Genomic DNA, 25,487 nt, shown 5'->3' with positions numbered 1-25,487 from the left:
CAAAGATGGGCTCCACAAGAGTAGCTAGTGCATCTTATCTCCTTAAGGCACAACACACACAATAAAAACACATCACAAGCACAACTCCTACCAAGTGTTCTTCACACCACTAGATGTAACTCACAAAGGTTTACAAAGCTAGCAATACCCATCTATTATCTTGCAAGTGTTCAACTCACCCACCAAGGACCATGTTCCTAACTACACTAGCAAGGGAAAAGATGATAATACCATCTTGCTGCCCAACACAAGGGAGGGGAAGGACAAAAAAATAAAAAGGCAGCAAAGAAAGATAGCAAAACTAATGCCAGGGGTCCTGGGATTCGATCCCTGTACCTCCTGGTTTACCAGACACCATCTAGCCACTGCACCATCTGTACTACTGTCGACAGGAACGTAGCAGGAGACAAAAGAACTTGCTTTGCTGGCCACCGAATAGCAAAAGAAACCAAAATTATGCCGAGAGGGGGATCGAACCCTGGACCTCTCATCAGGCACGCAGGAGGTCGACCACTGGGCTACGAATAGGTATCTGACAGAGGGGTATTCCCATACAGGTAAAGCTACCAAAATTCGACTCCTGACTACAGAGAGCACCGGCGACAGAGAAGACTGGCGGCTGCTCGCTTGCCGGCGCTGCCGCGCGGCACTACCGGCGACGAGGGGGGGTTCCCTCTGGCCACGGCGCTACCGACGAGAGGGGGAAGGAAGCCCCTGCTACAACTACCACGAGTCTACCCACGAACTGACTAACCGGATCCCTCGAAAGATGCTGGCTTGGGTTCCAACGGGCAGAGGCTCCCGTCAGAGGAGGAGGCTCGCACTCGGCCGCTACATCCCCCTCGCGCTGGGTGGAGGCGAGCCCCTGCTACAACTCCTTTCCAACAACAGCAACACACAACGCAAACTCGACCCTGCACGTACACACAATCACAACCTCCTGACGAACGGCGGCAGCGAAGAACGACGAACTCCGCCGCGGATCTGGACCGGACCGAGGAGGAGGAAGCACGGGGCGGCGGTCCTCACCTTGGGGAGAAGAGGGAGCGCCGGACAGGAAGGAGGAACGCCGAAGGCGAAGAAGAAGAGCTGATGCAGTTCGCCCGGTTCGCCCCGTTGACGAGGAGGAGCTCGACGGGGGGGGCCGCCCCTCGGGGTCCTAGCACCGGGAATGGGACGCGGGGAGCCGCCCCGAGCCCCCGGAGATGGCGGCCGTGCCGCCCGACGACGCCCGCGGAAGACGTCGGCGACTCTCTCTCTCTCTGCACCCTCTGCTAACTATATGTAGCTCACCTGGGAGGAAAGGAATAGATGGAGATGGGGTTGGGAGAGGTGGCGGCGGCGGCTGAGGGGAGAAGGGGAACCCTAGGCTACGGGCACGGACGCCAACGCAACTTATAGGGGGACCTCGACGTGCTGCTCACGGCGCCGTCAGCTCTCTCTCTCTCACACGTGCTGACGGAAAGCAGACAGCGAGGGAAGGAGGAGGACGCCGTCAGGAAAGAAAGGAAAGGAGAGGCTTCGTGTGGGCTCTCTCTGGAGGGAGCAGCTGGGCCGGGATGAGAAGGAGGCCCATGCTGTCTAGGGCAAAGAAATAAAGCTGGGAGGGAATTCTTATTTAGCTTTAAAACACCCACAGAGAAAAAATAACCCACAAAATAATCTACTGTGGCAAAATTCAAAAGGAAAAATCTGCTGGACATAAGGAATTATGGCCCAATAGGGAAAAATAGGAATGCAATATTTGGAGATGTTTGAAATAAATGCAAAACAGTAATTAATCTACTGTTTTGAGTTTATTTGCACCTCTAAAAACCAAAGAACAAACCAGAAAAATTGCACCCCCTCATAAGCACATTTTTTATCTAACCACCAGACATTTTAGAATCATTTTTTTTTTTGGAAGAAGGAATTTTGACATGAATAAAAATAGGAGGGAAAAGGAGTTAAAAAGGCAAGGGCTTAAAATGATTAGCACTCACTCCTACATCCCACACACCATTATCACATGCATCACAATTGTTACTTAACTGGAATTAGTTTGCCCCGGGATTGCTTCCTCGCACGGAGTCGAGGGATGATCTTTGGGCGTGACCTCACTTTAATATTGCTGCAACAATATGACTATTAATGTTTTACTCCTGTTCTACTCTCGTCTATTGCTGCAAGACCCTGAAGATGCTAGTCTTCGATAGGACTAGGCCTTCTCTCTCTATTCTCGCATTGCTGCAGTTGGTCCACATATAAAACCCCCCTTCTTTGATACTGATGCATACTTAGAATATTTCTGATGTAAGACTTGCGAGTACTTTGGATGAGTATTCACCGCTGCTTTGCTCCCCCCTTGTCCCCTTGATCCGTTTGCTGCGACCAGATGATGGAGCCCATGAGATGGAGGTTCCCGCTGACGACGATTGCTACCCCGACAGTGCCTACTACTACGTGGAGGCCGCTGATGATCAGGAGTAGTTAGGAGGTTCCTAGGCAGGAGGCCTCGCCTCGTTCGATCGTTGTATCTTTTGTGCTAGACTTCTCTAAGGCACCCCATGTTTTATGTATGTACTCAGATATTGTTGCTTCCGCTGACTCGTGTGTTTATCGAACTTCTGTATTCTAGCCCTCGAGGCCCCTGGCTTGTAATATGAAGCTGATATTGTTTTATTTGTGTCTAGAGTTGTGTTGTGATATCTTCCCGTGAGTCCTTGGGTTTGATCATACACATTTGCGTGTATGATTAGAGTACGATTAAACCGAGGGCGTCACAAAGCACTCAGAACACACACACACTTGTCATATCCATTTTTCAGAGAGATAGCCACCTACTCATGTGCTGAGATCAAGAGATTCCAATCCATCCACTAGAAACTTGATATCTAGCCTCAACAAGTTGCTTTTCACCAAATCAATCTCTCCTACCCATGACAAATCTGTGAGAGAGTGATTGAGTGTTGAGGAGACTATCTTTTGAAGCACAATAGCAAGGAGCTCATCGTTCTACCACATCTATTACCTTTTGGAGGGTGGTGCCTTCTAGATTGGTTAGGTGTCGCTTGGAAGCCACTTACTTTGGTTGTGGAGTTGAACCAAGAAGTTTGTAAGGGCAAGGAGATCGGCTACTTCGTGAAGATCTACCCGAGTGAGACTAGTTCCGTGTGGACGTAAGCCATGGTGGAATAGACAAGGCCGCTTATTCGTGGACCCCTTGTGGGTGGAGCCCTCTCTGTACTCTCGCAGTCGTTACCCTCCATGGGTTGAAGTCTCCACTAATGTGTACGCACGATAGAACCACCTATCGGAACCATGCCAAAAATTGTCATGTCAACCTTTGCGTTTGATCTTCCTTCCCTACCGACTACTTACATTTGCATGTCTTTACTTTCCGCTGCTACACTCTTATATATGCATGTGTAGGGTGAACTTGACTAGTCATAATTGAGAAAACTGGCCCACAACTAAAATTGGGGAAATGCTAAGTTTCTATTTGGTAAGTAGCCTAATCACCCCCCCCCCTCTAGACATACTTCGGGTCCTACAAGTGGTATCAAAGCTTGGTCTCCATTGCATTGGTTTCACAATCTAGGAGAGTAAGGCATCTAGTGAGGGAAATTACCACCGTAGAGGTCCATACTTTGATGGTACAAACTTTGCTAGTTGGAAGCATAAGATGAAAATGCATATTCTTGGTCATAACCCTGTCGTTTGGGCTGTTGTTCGTGTTGGTGTGCAACCTGATTTCTTCGGTGATGGAAGGGAATCGGATCACGATGCGACAACAGAAGAATTGAAGATGTTGCAATACAATGCTCAAGCTTGTGACATTCTGTTCAACTGCCTGTGCCCCCGAAGAATTCAATAAAATCAGCTGCCTTGAGAATGCAAAGGAAATTTGGGACACTATGGTTGATATGCACGAAGGTACATAATTTGTGAGGGAATCTAAGTTGGATGTGCTACAAAGTCATCTTGATGTGTTCAAGATGAAGGATGATGAAGGAGTCGCTGAGATGTACTCTAGTCTAGCTCTCATCACAAATGAGATTGTTGGCTTGGGAAGCGAAGAGATGACCGACAAATTCATCATCAAGAAGATACTTAGAGCCTTGGATGGAAGATGCGTTACCGTGTGCACATTGATCCAAATGATACCAAACTACAAGGATCTCAAGCCAACAGAAGTCACTGGAAGGATTGTCGTTCATGAAATGTCACTCAAGGACAAGGATGAGCTGCACAACATTTCAAGCGGTGCTTACGAAGCTTCAACTGATACTCCTGCTACTTCAAATGACAACCTTGTTACAAATGAAGAGATAAGCCTCATGGTCCGGAAAATCAACAACTTCTACAAGAGTAGAGGCAAAGAGTGAAGCTCTATCTCAAGACATGAAGAGAAGCATTCATTTAGTCATGACAGAAACTGCTACAATTGTGGTAAGGACGGACACTATTCCAATGAGTGCTCGACTCCCCACAAACGAAGAGAAGACTCACCTAGAATACGAAGCTCAAGAGAAGAGTCACCTCGCAGAGAGAGAAGGAGTAGAGAATATCGTTATGAACGAAGACACTCCCGGAGAAGTAAGGAATCAGAGAAGAAGGACAAGTACACCAAGAGCCACTCAAGAAGAAGACATCAACCTCATGTTGATGAATGGGTATCCGGCTTCGAGTGCAACAACCAATGCGAGAGAAGCGACCACTCCAACTCCGAATATAGTTAGGATAAAGGTGTTGTCGGTCTTGCACTCGTTTCCACCAACTCCTACGACATATTTGATTCGCTAAATGAAGGGATTGGAAATTGCTTCATGGCAAGATACCCCAAGGTATCACATCCCGAGTACTTTGACTTTGATAGTGATGAGGATGGCTTGTTTGGAGAAGATGACTTGCTCTTTGATAAAACTAGTGAAAATTATAAAAATGAACTTGATAATAATCATGCTAGCCAAGAGAAGTCAAATGATGATGATAAGAAAGAGATTGAACGACTAACTAAATGATTAAACACTCTTAAGTTAGCTCATGAAACTACTCTAGAATATCATAGTGATCTTGCAAGAACTCATGAGAAGCTATGCTTCGAGAAGCTAAATTTAGAGCAAGAGCATGAGTTTCTAAAAGCGATCAATGATGATCTTGAAAAGAAGAGTTCTTCTTATCTAGCCAAACGATTACTCTTGTCTACTTATGTTCCACAAATTAAATCTAGGAGCACTAGTAACGAAGGCAAGAAAGTTTCTTCATCTAGTAACAAAAATTCTAAAGTTAAATGAAATGATGTTGTTGCTAGTAGCTTTATTGATTCCACTAATGATTCTCTTAGCCAAGTTACACTTGGGCAAGAAAATGATTTATTGAAAGGAATTATAGAGAGAGGTGTCTTCAAGATTCTTGTTTGAAGTAAGCAATTCGAGGAAATTGTGCGCAAGCAAGGAGAACATCGGAAGAAGCAAGGTGTTGGTACTTCAGTGCCAACGGAGTTGAATGGGAAGAAAGTCAATATCCCATCACTAAGTTTGTTCCCCAAAAGGAAAAGTATGTTCCTACTCTCCCCAAGGGAACAAGCTCTCAAGATGACCTTCTACCATAAGACCACAAGGGAAATGGAAAGCTTCAAGAGGAGATTGACTTATTTGAGGAAGAACCCCAAGCCAAGGTCAAGTGGATTCCCAAGGACACTACTAGCTCTACTTCATCTAGTGCTACCACAACTCCAAGGATCCCCATCAAGTTGATGTGAGTCCCCAAGAAGAAGAACTAGATAAGTTCTTGAGGGGTGACTCCACCAATGAAACTCACTCTTATTCATTTTGGCAAGAACTATATGAAATCAACTCCAACCATATGCATTAGTTCAAGCAGTCAGACATTTCCTCAAAGGTAAGCAAGGGACAAGGTAATTAATGTATCTTTGGACATCATCTCACATGCACCTCACTCCATGTCCATAGATATCCTTGTGTATGTTCCTTGTGTTCTGGGACTAACCCATGTAGGTGAGAAGAGTAAGAAACAACAAGGACTGCTCCCAACTCAAGATGATCTTCATCAACAATGAGCATCCACCACTACTACACCTACATGAAGTCTTCTACGACAAAACCCAAGGTTAGTTTATCCCTCTTAGGGGGTGCCACATCAAGGGGGGGGCTTTACTCTAAGACTTGAGTATAAGCATCTATTACGATGTGAACACCTTGAAAGCTTATGTAAAAGTGGTAACCCCACTTGTGCTTAAACGATGAGTATGACCTATGATCAAGTATGCTTGCTTGGCTCCTATGTCAATATACTCATATATAGATGACTTAGTCATCGCCAAAGTGCTTGGTAGATACTAGAGTGTTTGTGCATGTTCCACCATGTTTTATTTGACATCTAATTATGTGATCATGTTGCACTACTCGAATTCAGTTTTTTGCCGTCTGCCAAATCTTTGTCGCCTGCTGGCTGATGGCAAAGAGTGTTTTTGTCGTCCGCTGCCACAAAGCTGATGGCAAAGAACTGGCTGATGGCATGGAATGTCTTTGCCATCAGTCACTTCTTTGTCGTCAGCCGCTGGACGGCAAATATTAGGACATCAGACGACAAAGCTTTGGACTGGGCCCACCTGGCCGAGGGAATGTTAGGTCAAACTACAGTCCCTTCTTTGTCGTCTGCTAGCGGACGGCAAAGAGTCCGAAGGCAGACGACAAAGAGTCTAGACCCTTTGCCGTCCACCACCAGACGGCAAAGCCTTAGTATTCTGTAACGACCGTCCCGCCCCCACCCCGGCCCTCTCTCTCTCTCTCACTACTGTCTAACGTTCGTCCCTCCTTCTCTTCTTCTCTTCCACTCCTCCCTCGACGCCCACCCCCGCCGCCACCGTCGCGTCGGCACCGCCCCGGTGCCCCACGGCCCCGCTGCCGCCGCCCAACAGCCCCGGTGCACCAAAAGGTATGCATATTTTTGCTCATTCGAGGATATCCAATTGTTGTTATTTGGCTTTCTATTTTATTTGGCCAATTGGATATACAAGAATGCCTAAGTACCTCTCTCTAGCTATCTATGGTTTCTCGTCTCAAATTCTCTTCATTCTACATCACAAAATTTGAGCAAGCAATTTAAGGACACTCAGCACTCAGAGATCCTTTCGACAAGGGCTCACTTCCAAAACCTCCCAAGTGCAACTCGGTGTGACCAGCCTCAAAAACCCGGTCCCACCGAAGCCTAGGGTTGATCTGGTTTTTAAATCTCGGTACCACCGATAGGATGTTTTCGGCCTCACCGAGTTTCACTATGACCTGACGGTTATGGAACTCTGTGGCACCGAAAAATCCAACTCGGTGTCACTGACACCCAGGGGGTATATATTCCTCGCGGACCCGACGTTTGAAACAACCCTTCAAACCATGCCTCCCCGGACCTCCTCACTGGCGTGCCCTAGTCCCCATGACATCTACTTTGTCTCCAGCGCGCCCTCGTCGCATGAATCCTCACCGTCGACGGGAATCATCGCCTTCGTCGTCGCCGTAGCGAGACCTTCACCGCATTAGGGTAAGGTTTCGACCCCTTCTTGCACTCCCAAGTGAGAATATTGCGCAATTAGGATCTGCCATCTTCAGTCCACGTTTGCACTCTTCCTATCCAGAAGAAGCCTCGAGTAGATTAGAGAACGAAGAAAACTTTAGGGTTAACACTCCGCAAAACTGAATCTCGGTCTCACCGAGTCAGGAAAACCGGTCCTATCGATTTTGGTTTTGGGCCACTAAGAACAGTCTCGGTGAAACCGACTTACACTTTTCGGTGGAACCAAAAAGTGTGCCAAGTTTCTCTTGAAGAGATTGTTAGTCTCGGTGGCTCCAATTTTTTTGTCTTAGTGGAACCGATATCCCTTTTTGCAGGAAGTTAAACTTAAGATTTTCAGAGTTCAAACTTGTGAAAACTTCTGAATTTTTGTGATGCTCATCCACTCCAGCTCTTCTAATTCTTTTCATAGGCCAGCTCGTTTGTTTGGTTGATTGTCAACATGTATGGTTCAAAGGACAGTCAGAATGATTTCAGAGAGCCCAGTGTTGAGATGGACTGAGGCACTAGTCGTGAGAGGACAACTTCTGACCCAGGTACTCATAGTTCCCATGATTTGCCAAAGGCAGTTACCACATATAGGAAGAAGCTTAATTCTGATGAGGAGGATGTTGATTATATCCCAAAGGGGAGCATCCCCCAGAAGCAAAAGGAAAGAGTCACAGTCAGACTGTGAGAAAAGAGTATGCCAGACCAGATTCTATGAGAGTTCGAGAGGCTGCTCAGAGAGGGATGAAGCTTACACTTGAGAACCCATCTTCCAAACAGACTAAGAAGCCAGGGCAGAAAAGAGCCAAGAAGAGAGTGGTGCATGTTATTGGAAGGCAGACATCGATGTATGAAGATCCAGCAGAAGCTGCTGAGGAAGAGGAAGATATTGCTGATAATGCACCTCCATCTAAGAAGAACAAGCTCATGGCAGATCCTATGCCTAGCAGGTCTGCACCTCAACCTTCAGCACCCAAGTCCAAGAAGCCAGTAGCACCCAAGAAGACTACTAGGGACATACCTGCAGTACACAAGAACAAGAGCCTGGCATCCAGAGACGTTGTTGCAGAGGAGGAAGAAGATGCATCTGTGCTGAGAAAATTGAGATCTCACTTGCCATTGCACAATGTTGCTCATGTTTTTGCTGAAGGTATGAAGAAGAGGGGAGATCAAGGACTGAGAAAGTGGAGGTCTGTTGATCCATATGCTGTCAGGAGAAGAACTGTTGTTGATCCTCATTTTCACACTAAGGAACAACAAGACTTTTATGAGATAGTGGTGTTGGACAAGAGTCCTGCAGTCAGTGACATGAGATACGTTGACTAGGATTACATCAAAGAACATGAGGACTACTTCCCTCATGTGAGAGAGAACTTTAGGCTCATTGACATTGAAATTTTTTTTGGCAGAGAGATGAGAGCTTGGAATGATTAAATGATTATGCAATATATTCAACTCCTCATTTCTATCCGGATGGAAGGATGGTGTGGATGACGGGAGGTCACCGGTATGAGTCTACCATAGAGGAGTGGGCCACTATCATTGGTGCCCCTAAGACTCAAGAGGGAGATTTGTATTTGTACTCACAGTCCAAGATGAATCATAACACTATGGCAAACATGTACAATTCAGTGCCCCATCAGTATCGGAAGACACATAAGTTTGGCTTTGTCTACTTCTGCAAGCAGGAATACCAACAACGAACACCATTATGAGATACACCCTGATGCCTAAATCAGGAGATGACAAGATGATCAGAGGATATTCCATCAACATGTTGCACCATTTAGACGACCACACTAGGATCAAAGTGATGGATTTCATAGTTGAGACTGTCACGAGGACTGTTGCATATGAGAAGAGATCTTGTGGGTATGCACCATATATTTAGATGTCCATCAATGCCAAGATTGGCAAGCATGCCTATCAACTTGATCTTCCACACCTGCCACTACAGCAAGAGTTCGAGGACAATGAAGTTGTGATGGACCCCAACCATCCCAGTTTAGCTACAACACGTCAGCAGGCAGAGGTATCCAGAGATGTTCCAGTTCCACAGCTTAGAACTAGAGAGAAGCATATGTCGTTTCTTGTCCGCACCATCCAAGGGATGGAGAAGAGTATTTCAAAGATCTTGCTGGACCAGAAAGCCTTGAGTGGATCGTGGCGAAAAAATTCCATGACCTAGATTTCAAAGTGACAGAGTTGGCTACAATTGTTGGGCACCTCGAGCATGAGGTTGATGCAGTGCATATATCCCATTCCAACAGTGATGATGAAGGGTCGCCTCTTCCTATGACTTCTTAGTTCAGGACCCAGTCTAGGTGTGCAGTTGTGCCAGTGACGAAAGCAAGACCAACTTCATCATCTCAAGCATCAGCACCTTCAGATCCAGCTCCAGCTCCTACACCTCGATTGTCTACGCCTCCACCTCTAGGGACATCAGCGGAAGCCTTCGTCGACGCTCTCCTGTCTACTCCATCGACTGCTACCAGAGGAGATCGAGCCCAGATTAACGCATTTTTCTAGACCTTTGAACTTTTTGGTAACTTGATTCCAAAGGGGGAGAAGTGTATAGATCATTTAGGGCTGAGAGAGAGAGAGAGAGAGAGAGAGAGTTTTGCTTTTTTATTTGCTCTCGTTTGGTTTTACAAAACAATTGGTCTTTTGGATGACTTAAACCTTTTGTGTTTGATCATATGTTTTGACTGTTGATGCTACTATGTTATACCTTTGAGCTACCTTCATGATGATCATTCACTCATTTTTTTTGGTGTTATGTGCATTACTATTCATTCATATCATTTATGCGCACCACCAAGATGTATGTGACTTGGAAGAGTGACCCATGATCCTAATCGATTGTGCATTTGCATTCAAACGAAAAATTAAAATAATGCACAAATTTAGGGGAAGCTCTTACTTTTGAAATACTTCTCAAAGCAACGATGCTAATCATTGATTATATCTTTTTTCTAAGTTTGATCTATATGTTGTCATCAATTACCAAAAAGGGGGAGATTGAAAGCACAATTGCTCCCTAAGGTGATTTAAGTAATTAATAACAACATATGTATCATTGAACTAATGATTCTATCAAGTATATTTCAGAATAGTGCAAAGAGGCATTGGCTAAAGGATTGTAACGAGAGACCCCTTGATGCAAGGAAAGGGATATGATTGGTCAAGCTTCAAGCAAGAGGACTCTATATTTTATATTTGTGAGAAATCACTTTTGAGTCCATAGAAAATACAATACTATTAAAAGGGGTGAGGTATTTATGATAAATTGGTTGCTCAAGTGCTTAGAGATAGCCACCAAAAATATTCAGTCATTCTCCCACAAAAAATCTCTGTCCAAAGCCTTCACATGAAAATCGGTGACAGCAAGATATCCATTTCAGCCTTACCGATTTTCCCAGTGATAGAACCTTTGCCAAACCCTAATCTCTCGGTACCACCAACTTTCATGTCGGTGCCATCGAAAGACAGTGACCAACTTTTGGTATGTCGATTTCAAGAATTGGAATTTCCGAGTTTTGAAATTGGTCGCACCGAGATTTGGAAACTACCCTAGGTCATCGAATCGGTATCACCCAGATTCGTAAAGGTTGCCACATTTAGCGCAATTCGGTACCATCAGATTCATTTCGGTGTCACCGAGTTAGGCAATAATGTTGTAACGGTTGGATTTTGAAAGATGCCTATATATACCCCTCCACCACCTCTCATTCGCACAGGAAGCACTTAGAACACACACACACTTGCCACATCCATTTTTCTGAGAGAGAGCTACCAACTCATGTGTTGTGATCAAGAGATTTCAATCCATCCACTAGAAACTTGATCTCTAGCCTCCCGAAGTTGCTTTACACCAAATCAATCTCTCCTACCCATGCCAAATTTGTGAGAGAGTGATTGAGTGTTGAGGAGACTATCTTTTAAAGAACAAGAGCAAGGAGCTCATCGCTACCGCATCTATTACCTTTTGAAGATGGTGCCTCCTAGATTGGCTAGGTGTCGCTTGGGAGCCTACTACTTGTGTTATGGAGTTCAACAAAGAAGTGTGTAAGGGCAAGGAGATCGCCTACTTCATGAAGATCTACTCGAGTGAGGCGTAGTCTTGTGTGGACGTAAGCCATGATGGAATAGACAAAGTCGCTTCTTCATGGATCCCTTGTGGGTGGAGCCCTCCGTGGACTCTCGCAGCCGTTACCCTCCACGGGTTGAAGTCTCCACTAACGTGGGCGTACAATAACACCATATATCGGAACCACGCCAAAAATCGTTGTGTCAACCTTTGTGTTTGATCTTCCTTCCCTACCCTGTACTTACATTTGCATGTCTTTACTTTTCGTTGCTACACTCTTAGATATGCATGTGTAGGATGAACTTGACTAGTCATTATTGCTAAAACTGGCTCACAACTGAAATTGAGAAAAGACTAAGTTTTTATTTGATCAAGTAGTCTAATCAGCTCTCTCTAGACATACTTCGGATCATACATTGACTTTCTCTAAAAAAAGCGGTGTCGTGACTAGGTGGGGATAAGAATGGATTGTTTCCACAGGTGACATTATCCAATCAATTTTATCGAACGACGGCGCGCAAGGCCGATTCCCGGAGCAAATTAGCCGACGGGACGCAAGTCTTTTCCAAAGATTATATTGTTACTGGAAAAGCTGAAAAAATTCTGTTGGTTTTGAGTCCCCAAATTATAGGGTTGTTGTTGGAGATGCTCTTATGACTATAAATTTACGATTCAACATTGAATCGATTAGGATGTCTATGCCAAATGGTTGTTGGCTTGAGTTCTTTTGCAATAGGCCCTTGCAAGAAAATGCTTTGAAGATGAAGATTCGATGCGGATGACATTATCGCCATACACTATTGGATTTCTCACGGGCTTTGCCTAATTTCAGTAAGTCTATACCTTTCTGCGAAGCAGAGCAGAGGGAGAGGAGCCCTCGTCTAGACGATGGCCGGGAATAAGGGGGGGGGGGGCTAATTAGATAGTTACACCCGATTTTACAAGAAGGCTTGATGCGGAAAAGAAAAGAGGGCGGCCTGGCCCCTTTTCTTCTTCTTATCGTATGACAAGGGCGCGGCTCTGAACGCCTGTTAGCTAAAATCCAAATAAAAAAAGACAACTACTTATTAAACATGTACTTCCTTCGTTCCTAAATATAAGTCTTTTTAAAAGTTCTACTAGTGGACTACATTCGGATGTATATAGACATATTTTAAAATGTAGATTCAGTCATTTTATTCCGTATGTAGACTCCTAGTGAAATCTCTTAAAAGACTTATATTTAGAAACAGAGGGAGTAGTTGAGTTCTCCGTCGTTGTTTGGATCTTGACTGAGTCCGAACTTCCCAAGCTCTATGCTGTTTGGGAACTCAGCAAGGGTCATACCACCTTCTTGATTGACTATATTTGAGTCTTTGGGGGTACTTTAGGTGGCTTAAAAAACAAGTTGCCTCTCCCAACTTTAAAAAAAATAAGCCGCCTTCAAAAATTGTTAAGACTTCAAAATTAGTTGTCCAATAACTAATTTAGAAGCTTCAATAAATAAGAGAGCCATCTTCTGGAAAAAAGTTGAGGAGGAGGCAGTACACACAATATTCACCACATCACATACATGACATGATGCACGCCCTAATATGATGCATGATCGGTTAAATTATGCAAGGCATGACATTTCACAACAATCAAACACTACACATTAAGTAAAACTCAATATGCAAATTTAATTATTTAGTCCACTCCTGTTTATTAACAAAGCAATATTAAAGATGATTAAACATGACAAGAGGAGAAGCATAAATTAAACTAGCTATCTAGGCATTTTAAATGAGACCAGAAACGACATATAGCTCAGAGGCATTTTAAATGAAGCCGGAAATGACATATAGCATCTCCAAGCTGACCCCATATGTTATCTTCTAAATCTGTCCGTATAGATTTGACGACTCTATTAACAGGTAGCAAGATACACACTCGATTACTTCATATCAAAAGGGATAACAGTTGAGTTGATACAGGTGCAGATTCATCATGTACAAAACCACATACATCGGCATGTCAATTTGCCGCCAAATAGATGGCTTGAAATACTTGCCTAATAAATAATCATTTCATGAAAGACGTACGCCGCCATACTAAGGTAGGCAGGCTGCTGTGTAGGACCTGCTGATGGAGGAAGAAACCAGCTAGAACGCATCACACTTTGTCATCATGGAACCACCACCTCGTCTCCTTCGGCGACCTCCCGTTGCGGCAGTTCCTGACATAGCGATCGTTATCGGATGGACGTTCCTGCATGCAGACAACATGTACTGTTAGATGACCGTTCATTTAGACTGTAGATAGTAGAGAGGGAGCTGGATAACCTTCGCTGGTGAACTTGACAACATGGACAAGATGCTGATGCACACAGAACTAACCGTCATCGCTGGTGACCATGAGTCGTACAATATATCTGCAGACAAGTGAACCGTTACTCAATATATCTGAAAGCTGGTGGGTCAGCACATGAAAATGCACTATTCTAACACGTCGAAATATGACAGTTGTTAAATAAAACCAGACATGTCGACAGACACCAAGAACCCACAAAACAACCTTACATTAAATAGGTTTATAAAATGATGCAAAGAAAGAAAAATGGATGAAAGAGCTAGCTGTTACGGCTCAACCTTATTAAAGAAAGTAAGAAACTAAGACACAAAAGGTACTGGATGTTCACCAAACGTCGAGATATCTGTATTTATCTTAGAAAGACATGACTTGACAATATAGTGAGCTGTCCATCTCATACTGTTTAAAAAACAAACAGAACTGCTATATGTGAATTGATCAAAGTTGAGCGGAATAACAGGTAAGTAAATAGACTGGGCCAGTTAGGCTTATGACACATGGGAGTGTGGGAATTCACCGAAGTACATATGGACTTGTTTGTTTGGGCTGCAGCTTCGACCGAAGCATCTATAGAGGTGGCAAAGCTGCTGTATCGAGAACGTAGCTGTGATGAAGGTTAACTGTTTGGCAGCATAGCTGTGGGGGCGGTCGTGAGCTGGTGGAAAGGCTGAAGTACCACCAGAGTGCTCATATCCGGTGTAGGCTGAAGTACCACCAGAGTGCTCATATCGGTGTAACTTCTTAGTTAAAGCTTGTTTAAATAGTTTTTTTATTATATATTCCATATCAAAATACAGGAAGTGTTCTGATACAAAGGGAGTATAAAAAACATCTTATATTTTCCTACAGAGGAAGTACCGATGTATAAACTACTACCTCTGTTTCTAAATGTAAGACATTTTGGCAGTTTAAATTGAACTGCAAAAACATCTTAAATTTAGAAACAGAGAGTGTATTTCATAATAATATTTCTCTCACCCGAAGATGCTTAAATAGAATAAAAGACAGCACAAAAAATTATTGTCATGTCGCTTGTCCATGTAGTTATTAATTGTCCGGCCAGTGAGGGGTGATCGATGCAAGGATGCTGACGTGCGGTGAGGAAGGGAGGGGGTGGGGCTGCAGGGACGGCGACACAAGATGCGGGGAGGCAGCGTCCGAGATGGGGGCAGTTGGAACTAATCCAACTTGTTCAACTTGTGTTTGAATCAGGAACGTGTAGTTTCAATACTATGATTAGCGAGATTGGGTGGGTTTCTGGTACATGTGCAGTAACTGTCCTAGTACTCATATGTTTCCTAGTTGAGAGTCTGGTTAGGATTAGTAACTGTGATCAAGTTTGCCGAGTCATTAGTTTAGGAAAGTGTCGTGAATGGGCTGCATGATATAGCTGTGTACGAGAGAGCGGTAGTGTTCGTGCAAGAGAAGAGGCTGGGGCGCTGGCTAGGTTTGCTGCTGGGAGATGAAGGGGAATCGGGGCGCTTGGGGGCAATTTATCTGTAATTTGTGAAATAACACAGGGTTACCACTAAGAGCCAGGCAACTTCATGCAAGAAGTTACCCCAGACGTGCTTTGTGTGGGAAGAGCCTGCAACACTAGAATCCGCTGCCGGCTGTGACTGACTAGCCAGCGGGCTGCACTTTGATGTTTGTTTCAGCTTCCACTTTCTTTCATGAGAAGCTGGTTTCTAAAGCTCAAACAAACAGAGCCTAAATATACTTATTTCAGAGAGAAAAGGAAACAGAAGATCCTAGTGACCATCAAAATTTGGCTACAGCAATGCAAATATATGCATACTTAATTTTCATGCTTGACATGGTCAGTGAAACTAGATTCATATTTGGCCATAGCTCGGTCATTTGAATGAAACAATGTCTGCCCATTTGCGACAGTGGCCGAGCCAGACCATTTGTGCAGCCTGGGCAAGGTATGAGAGCTGCAAGATTTAGCTAAAATAGCCTACAAAAACTCACCGTGAGACGCACAATCTGTAGTAAAATCAATGAAGCATTGGCTGGTGGAGCCCGAGCAACTGCCCAGGCTAGCCGGGCGTTGGCTCCGCCACTGATTTGCGAGACATAGTAAAATGTGATGGAACCTAAGTTACATGGTTCGCCTAAAAAAGATATTCTTTTACTCTGTTTTTTAGGCTACATGTTCTTTAATGACAGAAGACATTTCTCAGGTATATAGAGCTTCAATATCACAACATTATTTATTCATCTGCATGATTCAGTTCATCAGTATATTTGAGCTATGCTTGCATTAACACACGTAGCATTGTAATGGATAATCAATTAGCAATGACCTATCCATCCATCCATCCAGTCCATAAAGGGCACTACCGAGGTACTGGTCGGATGCCAAGCTGCAACGATGAAAATTATAAGCTAGGAGGTTGTGCCATCGTCACAGGTAAATTGCCGTGGCTATGAGCATCTGGGGACTTGATGCGTATAAAACTAGATCGCAAATTTTATAGGATGTTGATTAATACTGTTCTTTTAGTTACTCAACAGAAGAACATTGATTTTTTTTAATAGCGGATTTATTCCAGAGACACATAATTTAATACGTTAACCTCCGTCCTAAGAAAATTATGTGTGCTGTTCAATTTCCTCTGTATGTATCAAAGCATATTTGTGGACTAGGAAAACGCCATATCAGTACACTTTTAGCTTTTATATACACGTTAATTTAGAAGCAGAGCAAGGCACCCATCCATGCACAGGTGAACAGATGATCCAAGATTATCTTATCAATCTTGAGTGTTAACACGAAAAGGATAGCTAATGGACTTCCATATATGCCACTCAAGCGTGCAAAAGCATCAAACACAAAACTAAAAGGAGCAACAAGAATTGTACCTAGACAGATGTGCCCATTGCTGTAAATGTGTGGATGCATCGGCGCCGGATGCATAAATATAACCTGCACCAAAACACCCATCAGACCGGTCCAAAACAACGCGGGCTCTAGGTAGTACGGACTAAACAAAGTAGAAAGAACAGGAGATCTCCCTCACCTGTGGAGCCTCCATGGGGTACTGCTCCGGGAAGTCAACCTGCAGCCGGTAGGTCTCGCCGGCGTAGAGCGTCCCCTCCGCCCCGGACACCTCGATGACCCACCTGTTTGCCGTGCCGCCCGTCATGAATTTTTCATACCGCTTTTCGCTCGGTAAAACAGATTACGAGAACGGAATTCGTATTGCAGCGGATCGTCAACCAATACTACTTACACACAAAAGCTAAAACGCGCAGCGGATCAATACCACGGCAGAGCGAACGGGGGAAGGAAAAGGAGGGGAGGGGAGGGTAGGGGCAGGCACCGCTGGAGGTTGTCGGAGACCTTGTAGGTGAAGCCGCCGGGAGGGCTGGCCTGCCACTCGCCGAGCTCCTTCTGCAGCCGGAGGCACGCGATCTTGCTCAGGACCTGCGCGCGCACACGGCAACAGGGGAGTTAATTTGGCCGAATCGGGCCGGCGAATCGGACGGGGCTGGATCGGAAGGGGGATCGGGGGGATCGGGATTGGAGATGGTCGGGGGGGCGGGGGTTAGGGTTTGGTACCTTGCGGGAAGGGGAGGAGGAGGCGGAGCTCGTCATGGCGCGGCGCGGCGCGTGGGTTCTCGCCGAGGTCGGAGGAGGGGGGGAAAGGTGCGGGGAATACGTGGGGTGGGGTGGGGTGGGGTGGGTGGGTATCGGCGGGGGTGCGACGCGACGGGGATGCCGATGGCGGACGGAGGAGCTCAAGTGGCCGGCTGAAAACACGTCTCCCCGTACAATTTTTACAATTCAACGCTTGTAAACTTCCGTGCGTTGGGAGACCTGGCCAAGTGGGTCGGCACGGCAAGGCCCGGCCCGGCCCGGCCCATGCTTAAACAAGTTTAAGAGCATCTCTAGCCACGCCCCTAACATGTGAGGATCTTGATAGCAAAGGACAAGCCTAAAAGTTCTCTTATAGTACTCTCCCGTCCGAAAAAACTTGTCATCATGGTCATTTTGCAAAAAACACCTCATCGAATTTTCAACAAACGACGCATTCCTCCCGCTCGTCTCACCGCTCCTCCCCTCCCCCCCGCGCACAGCGCCCTGCTCTCGTCTCCCCCGCCGGAGCCTCCCGCCCGGCTTCACGCGCCGCTTTCGCGAGCGTCGTCGGAGAATCCCCGTGCGTCGCTGGATCTCCCCCTCCATGTTCACCTCCTCAACCGCGTTGCTTCCCTTAGTGAGAAGGCTGGGTTTTTTCAATCCACCGGACTGAGGCGATCTGGTCCTTCCCCGATGATCGCGAATCGAAGTTGGCTCTGCCCGCCGTCAACCTCGTCCACGAAGTTGGTCGCCGCCAGCTCGTCCACCTAATCGCCCAACAGCCACCCGTGCCGCCTCCCGTGAAGACAAAGCAAAGGTGAGAATTTCACCGTATCAAAATTTCACCGGATTCATTCTCAACTTTAACGATTTCACATCCGGTCATGCCTGTGTTGCTATGGCATTTTGTGTCATTTGGATTGAAATTTGGTAGGGCGTGAGTGCACGGAAGGAGGTGAGCAGCTTGATTTCCTCACGAGTACATGTTCAACTCTGTTATGCGATTCAACATTCTCCAGCACTCCTGATTCAGCATTCAACATTCAACTTGATTTTGTCGGTTACAATTCTCCATGTGCGCACGATGAAGAAGATCATCAGCATACTTGCGCTCAGACAACACCATTCCCCCTGAATTGTAGGTGGCTTCAATTCCAAGAAAGAAAGTAAGAAAGGCGACCAAGGTCCTTAATGGGAAAGGACCCATCGAGAGTGCGAAGCAAACGATCCTATGTGTGGAAGCAAGATCCAGCAATGACAATATCATCAACGTAGACCAACATGTAAATGACTACACCTCCTTGCCGGAAAAATAAGAGCAAAGGTCTCAGTCTTGGATGAATGAAAACCAAGTTGTTGCAGCCGGTCACTAAGACAGGAATACCAAGCCCGGGGAGGCTGTTTGGGTCCGTAAATAGACTTCCGAAGCTTGCAAACATGGTGAGAAAATCGAGGATCCTCAAAACCTGAAGGCTGCTGCATGTACACATCCTCATGCATTAAGCAAACCATGAAGGAACGCATTGCTGACGTCAATCTGACGCAAACACCAACCGTGAGAAACAGCAAGCGACAGCACAAGGCGAACAACCGGACTAAAAGTGGCAACATAATCAACACCATACTGCTGAGTAAACCCTCGAGCAACCAAGCGAGCTTTTTTCTTGTCAAGAGAGCCATCAGGTCGTTCCTTGAGCTTAAAAATCCATTTACAGCCGACGATGGCAGTACCCGGAGGACGAGCGGGCACAAGCGACCATGCATGTCTCAGTGCGCTGAAGAGCAGAGAACTCCTCCTCTCGCATAGCAGCGGGTCCAAGCAGGATCAGCAAGAGCCTGCCGATGCGTAGTTGGAACGAAGGACGACGGCACTGAAACTGCGACGATACGGATTATATCGATATCGGACAGTGCCGCCATCACATCAGATGGAACCTTGGGACGCCGAATATCGTTCTGTAGGCGCGTGCTCGAGAGGGGGTGCCGGCGACGGCGAGGAAGCCGACGAGGAGTTAGCATCTGTCGAGGATGCTCCAGCGGTCGTATCTACGCGCATACGTGCGCGGTCGACCTACGCCCGTAGCATGCACGTCCGTCACGCTAGCTGCACCGATCGTGGAGAGCCGCTGCGTTTCTGTACCTGAAGGATAAGGCTCAGCAAACAAAAAGCACAGATTGTAGTTTCTTACATTAGCATCCTGAACTACTGGCCCATCAGAAGGACAAGTTACGGGGCGGATTTAAGAGAGACAAATTGGGACACGTACTAGTTGACAAAAGGAAAAACTTTTTCATCGAAAACAACATCTCGGAAGATACGGATGATGCGACCAGTAGGAACTCAAGTTTCCGGGAGTTATATTTGCGAAGACTATGCCAACATGCACATCCAAAAGCACGAAGAAAAGAGTAATTGGGAGTGATGTTAAGGAGGCGCGTGAGTAGTGGCATGCATGTTACGAAGGGTCCGGCTAGGCATGCGATTGATCAGATAACATGCGGTGAGAAAAACATGATCCCATTAACGCAATGAAGATTGGAGTGAGTAAGGAGAGCAAGCCCACTTTCAACCAGGCGACGGTGCTTTCGCTCCGCGATGTCATTTTGTTGGGATGTGTATGGACACGATATGCGATGAGAGGGACCGACACGTTGAAAAAATTTATGCAAGCGATGGTACTTACTTCGCCAATCAGATTGGACCGAACGGATTTTTGTGTTAAGAAGTCGTTCAACATGGGCCTGGAAATTGCAGAAAACTTGTTCGACATCAAATTTATGTTTGAGAAGATAAGTCCAGGTAAAACGACTAAAGTCATCAACGAAGTTAGCGTAAAATTTAAAACCTCCGGAGGAGGCGAGGGCAGGCCCCCACACATCGGTATGAATAAGCTCAAGTGGTTGCCAAGACACACAAGAAGAATTATTGTATGGTAATTGATGACTTTTAGCGTGTTGACAAGCATCACAAACAAAGGTATCATGACTCGACGAACAAGGGAGCTTATTTGACCGAACGACAGGCTCAACTACATTATTTGAAGGATGACTCAAACAATGATGCCGCACATTATTTGAAGGATGACCCAAACTACGATGGCCGACCGGAGACGCCAGGGACTCGCCGTGTACCATCGTTGCAGGAGAGACCTTCGTTCCCATGCTCATGGATGCTGACGGGAATTCTTCCAGCGCCATCAACGACGTGACTGGAGGTCGAGGGAGGGGTTCGTTCCATGGTCATTTTCGGATAAGGCCAAGCCCGGCCCCTTGCTAGACGTAGGCGAGGAGGAAGAACTAGCTCACCGATCTTCCTCTTCCATGTCCACGCGAGAAGGTGATCGCGGTGAAGATCGTAGGCGAGATGACCCTCACTTGTCCACGATAGACCTAAGAACATCCACAACTAAACTTGGCAAATCCGACCCGTGTAACGCTAGCGGAAAGTGACCGGTCACGCCTCAAATAAGCCATTCACAACCGGATATCTCAAATCCATACTACTAAATGCACCGTAAGCCAATCTTTAAGCGGAGCTCGTCCGGCTCTGTTGTGCCCATGTCCGACGGTCGGCCGCACTTCCCAGACTGTTGGTCCGATCGTCGATGAGGTAGAGTTGGACATGGGACATGAGCCGGCTCATGGGACTCAAGGCACTGCCATCTCCCATGCCCTACTCTTCCTTCACTAATAGAAAAGAGGGCTTTGATCGACTTGATGAAATTCCATTAGTCCTGTGAACCGGGACCCATGGAGGCATCGGTCCCGATTCGTGAGGCCAGGGCGCCGGAGCCTGGAACCCTGACGATGCCGGCGGACATCAAATCGATGATGGACCCGTCCTCGAACGAGCCGGCGACAGCACCACGACGCGGTTGCGGCGCCTAGACTGGTGCACCATACGGGCCTCGGATAATGCAGCTCTGCCTTGCCAACGTCCATCGCCGCGAGGGCTGTCGTCGGTCCCCGCGCATGCTGCCTCGCACGATGGGCATGCCGCTCCATGTTTGCGTCGCATGGCGTCCAGAGGAGAACGTGCAGGGCAGCTACAGCTACAGGCAGCCACAGTCAGCCGGTCAGCTCCAACTACAGGGCAGCTACAAGGCAGCTACTCCAACTACAGGGCAGATACTCCAACGAGACGCACTGCATTTTGGTACATATGCATGTGCACGACCGACTTGGCGTTTCCTCTCTGGCCGCGGAATAACAGAACGCCAACTAATGTGGCGTTTCGCCCTGGGCAGGAACGCCAGCCGGAGTGGCGTTTTGGCCCGGACTGCTGATGAGCATGGACATGCTTATGTGGATAAGTTGTGGCTCCCGCACGCATGTGAGTAAGTGGTGGATCCTACATTGATGTGGATAACTGATGGATCCCACGTGTCATAACTCAAACCGCTAACCTCTTGTGTTTTGAATTTCATGGTTAAACATGCCATGTTGCATTGGAGCTATAGTTGGCTGCAAAGATGTCGCACAAAAGCTATTTGCGTTAACTACGTTACACTCCATCCAATTTGCCTCAAAGGTGTCGCACCTGATTGTCTAGAAGTGGTGAAGGTATGGAATTCTCGTCACAACAACCGTTCTGTTGTGGCACCGGTACTACTAAAAACTGGAGAGCTAGTTTCTCTTGTAGTTCTTGTTTCTCTTGTAGTTCAAAAAGGAAAGGAAACCGTGTGTAAAGCTAACGCAGGAACACGCTGTCCAACCAGTCCAGACGCGCGACGGCATGCCAGCCGTTGATTCGACGTGCAAGCGCTTTCGTACGTGGCACGACCGACAGTACCGACGTCTCCGGACCCGTCCCGTATCGGAAGAGCTAGCCCTAGCCCGTCTCTCTTATAATACTCCAATCTTTTTGCAAGAGCTAGCTCTAGCGCCTCCATCTATATCGATCGATCGATATATATATCTTCTGCATATATATATATATACGTTTCGTTCGTCACCCGTCTCTGATTCGCATATATGGAAGCCGGCGATGAATCCATGGCCCGTGTGCCGGACGACATCCTCGCTTGCGTCCTCTGCCACCTCGCGCCCCGCAGCCTCGCCGCGTCCCGCTGCGTCTGCAAGGGTTGGCGCGACCTCATCGACGGCCGCCGCCTGCTGCGGACGGACCTCCTCCCGCTCTCCATCTACGGCATCTTCTTCATGGAGATCGACGTCCTCTGCGGGGACCCTCCCAGGCTCTTCGCAAACCCGCTCACGAGCCGCAGGATCGACCCAAACCTTGGCTACGTCGAGCAGGAGGAGGGCTACGACTTGCGCATCAAGAATCACTGCAACGGCCTCCTCCTCCTCTCCGGCCACGTCGTGCTCAACCCGGCCACCAAACAATGGGTGCGCCTGCCTCCGCCCCCGCCGCCGTGCGCCGCCACCGGGATGGAGGCCTTCTACAACGACGTCTGCCTTGCATTCGACCCCACCGTGTCCCCGGACTACGAGGTGTTTCTGATTCCTAACATCCCCTGCAATCTTGATCCCACCACCACCATGTTTACCGTGGATTCCGAGTGGCCGCCCTCTCCGTATGCAATACAAGTCTTCTCCTCAAGGACATGGACATGGGAGGAGAGGTCGTTCCTCCGCAAAGGAGAGGCTGCAGCTGCTACCATTGCCGACATGCAGCAATACAGGGACTTCCAACGCCGTTACATCGTCTACTGGAAAGGAGCGCTTTACGTGCACTGTCCCAACGACTCCATCATGCGGTATGCAGCTCTTTACTCACCACCGGCCCTCTCTTAATTTCCTTTAAAAAAAATTGAACGAGGAACTTAATTTCCTTTAATTAATTGGGCATGCATGGCTTCCATTTCTTTAACTCTAGATTCTGATTTATTTATATTCACCCGGCCCGGCCCTTTGATGCATGTCTCGACTTAATTTGCAGCATAACCTTATCGGACGGTGTGTATCAAGTGATTAAATCGCCAACGGGCGGCAGACTGGAGGGCTCTACACATCTTTATCTTGGAAAATCAAACAAGGGGGTGTACTGTGCTTTGATTTATGGTAATGTTCAACACCAGCTTCAGGTTTGGTTGCTGGATGAATCTTATGGTAGTATGGAGTGGGAGTTGATGAATGATATCAACTTTGCGCCTGTGACGGCCAAAATTTCTTTGCTCGAGCATAAGGATGCATTTCCCAACAACAGAAAGCACAAGGATCGAAACCTCAGGCCTTGGATCTTTCTGAGAGGTAATTCTCGTGATGAAGATGTTAAGGAAGGATTAGTGGAAGATAACGCTGAATGGGACTTCACCAAGGGTTTTATCCATGAGACTCAGGACCTTAAGGTTAATTGGGACCACACGCATTGTGTAGAGGCCTATTTCCTTGGATTTCATCCATATAAAGAGATTGTCTTCTTGTGGATGTCAAAAAAGACAGCAGTTGCTTATGATTTTAGCAGCTCTAAAGTACAATGCTTGGGCAACTTAAACGCGCATTGGATCGGAGTTTCCTTTGCGTACACACCATGTTGGACAGGGGAGTTATCCGGAAAAAATTAGTTGTATGGATAATAATATGCAGGGTGTGATTTTATTATAAGACAGTAAATTATGTTCGCGGATATGAATTCTTATAGAAGACGATTTTCACAACCAGCTCCCATCCTATTTTTATTTCCTCTGTATGTGTTCTTTTATTTTGTATGAAAGGTGCATTAGAATGCTATAAATTAATTTAATTTACCATGCATATGCAAACCATAAGCGATGGATGTGCCATGCTTGTACTTGTTGTGCCCAAAAAGAAACAATGAGTTATGGAAGGACCAACTGATGTCTTCTTGTATCGACCGAATATTTGATGTGTTGTTTGTATCGACGGAATATTTGTTTACATGATGATCTCTATAAGTATCGACAAAAAGGCCCAACTCCCATGACACTCCCTCCCCAGGGCGACATGGGTTGCGACTCAAACCCCACCTCATTCTTCACATCGCCATCACCAGTGCCTCTGCCGGGCAAAGCTCGTGATGGTGTCGGTGTTAGTTCAAAAATTACTCCATGGTGTGGTGTGGTTATGTTGTCCTTCTGCTACGATTGTGTGGTTTGTCCTTGATGTATATCAATGGAGTTGCGGCTCGGTCTTGTAGGTTTGCAGCAGTTAGGCAAAAGTTAGATTTAGTGGGGGTCGTTGTTGGTGATGAGAGTACTCGTGTGTGTCTTCTCCTTCCTTGGAGGCATTACCGAAGAGCAATTTCCTCATTACTGGACCGTGTTCGCTCCAAGGTTCAATGGGGTGGTCAAGTGCGGGTGGGTCAAAAGATTTTTGGCCGACGGTGGTCGATGATGACGTCTTTGGGCATCGTTTTACTTGAAGACGTTTTCAAAGATTTGACTCTCAATCGCTCTAAGGGATGATGGGTTATGTGTTTATATATCACTATATTTTTTATTTTATTTTGAAACCGAGGTAAAAGATTTGACTCATTCATTAATTAAGAGAGAAAAAACACTGTATTTTTTTGCTTGTTTCCATTTTCATGAACTTCCAAAAAATATAACTTCCATAAAAGAAATAGAAATGGGCCCTCAACCACAACGGCCACCTCTAGGATTGGCCACATCGAGGGTCACTTTTAACACTTGTAGCTTAAAATGAACTCGACATAATCATTGACCATCTACCATCTTCCTATCATATATTTTTTGTTTGTTACCTTTGATTCATGATAAGAATATCATAGTAATATGGAAGGAGAAGAGATGTCATTGGGTTCATAGATAATAAAATCTTCTATTATGGCTGAGCCAATGTTTGTTTTCTCCTTTGAAATCTGAAGGATAAGGACCAATCCTACATATGAATAGGAATCCGTTCCTACAAAACCATGGACCCAATTCCTACAGCAAATTCCTGTAAACCAAAGAGGGATTAACATGACACTACGAGGGT

The 25,487-nt window shown here is 46.2% G+C and overlaps 2 protein-coding genes across 2 annotated transcripts; one reads left to right on the top strand and one right to left on the bottom strand.

Annotated features, from left to right (window-relative positions):
- Positions 1-13,535: 13,535 nt before the first annotated feature.
- On the bottom strand, positions 13,536-17,750 carry LOC123447129 (probable ubiquitin-conjugating enzyme E2 18). The gene is made up of 6 exons (XM_045123705.1): positions 17,547-17,750; positions 17,308-17,411; positions 17,005-17,107; positions 16,847-16,910; positions 13,951-14,039; positions 13,536-13,876 (listed from the first exon to the last, which is right to left on the bottom strand). Exons 1-6 carry the CDS (start codon positions 17,580-17,582, stop codon positions 13,781-13,783), a joined length of 492 nt encoding a protein of 163 aa, XP_044979640.1. The 5' UTR covers positions 17,583-17,750; the 3' UTR covers positions 13,536-13,780.
- A 4,809-nt stretch (positions 17,751-22,559) lies between these two features.
- On the top strand, positions 22,560-24,145 carry LOC123450168 (putative F-box protein At3g16210). The gene is made up of 2 exons (XM_045127552.1): positions 22,560-23,284; positions 23,467-24,145. The coding sequence occupies exons 1-2, from the start codon at positions 22,560-22,562 to the stop codon at positions 24,089-24,091; spliced, it is 1,350 nt and encodes a 449-aa protein (XP_044983487.1). The 3' UTR covers positions 24,092-24,145.
- The last annotated feature ends 1,342 nt before the right edge of the window (positions 24,146-25,487 follow it).

Source organism: Hordeum vulgare, chromosome 4H, assembly GCF_904849725.1.
Source record: "Hordeum vulgare subsp. vulgare chromosome 4H, MorexV3_pseudomolecules_assembly, whole genome shotgun sequence".
NCBI lineage: Eukaryota > Viridiplantae > Streptophyta > Magnoliopsida > Poales > Poaceae > Hordeum > Hordeum vulgare.
Note: the sequence above shows the minus strand (reverse complement) of the source record. Positions and strands in the feature narration are given on the sequence as shown.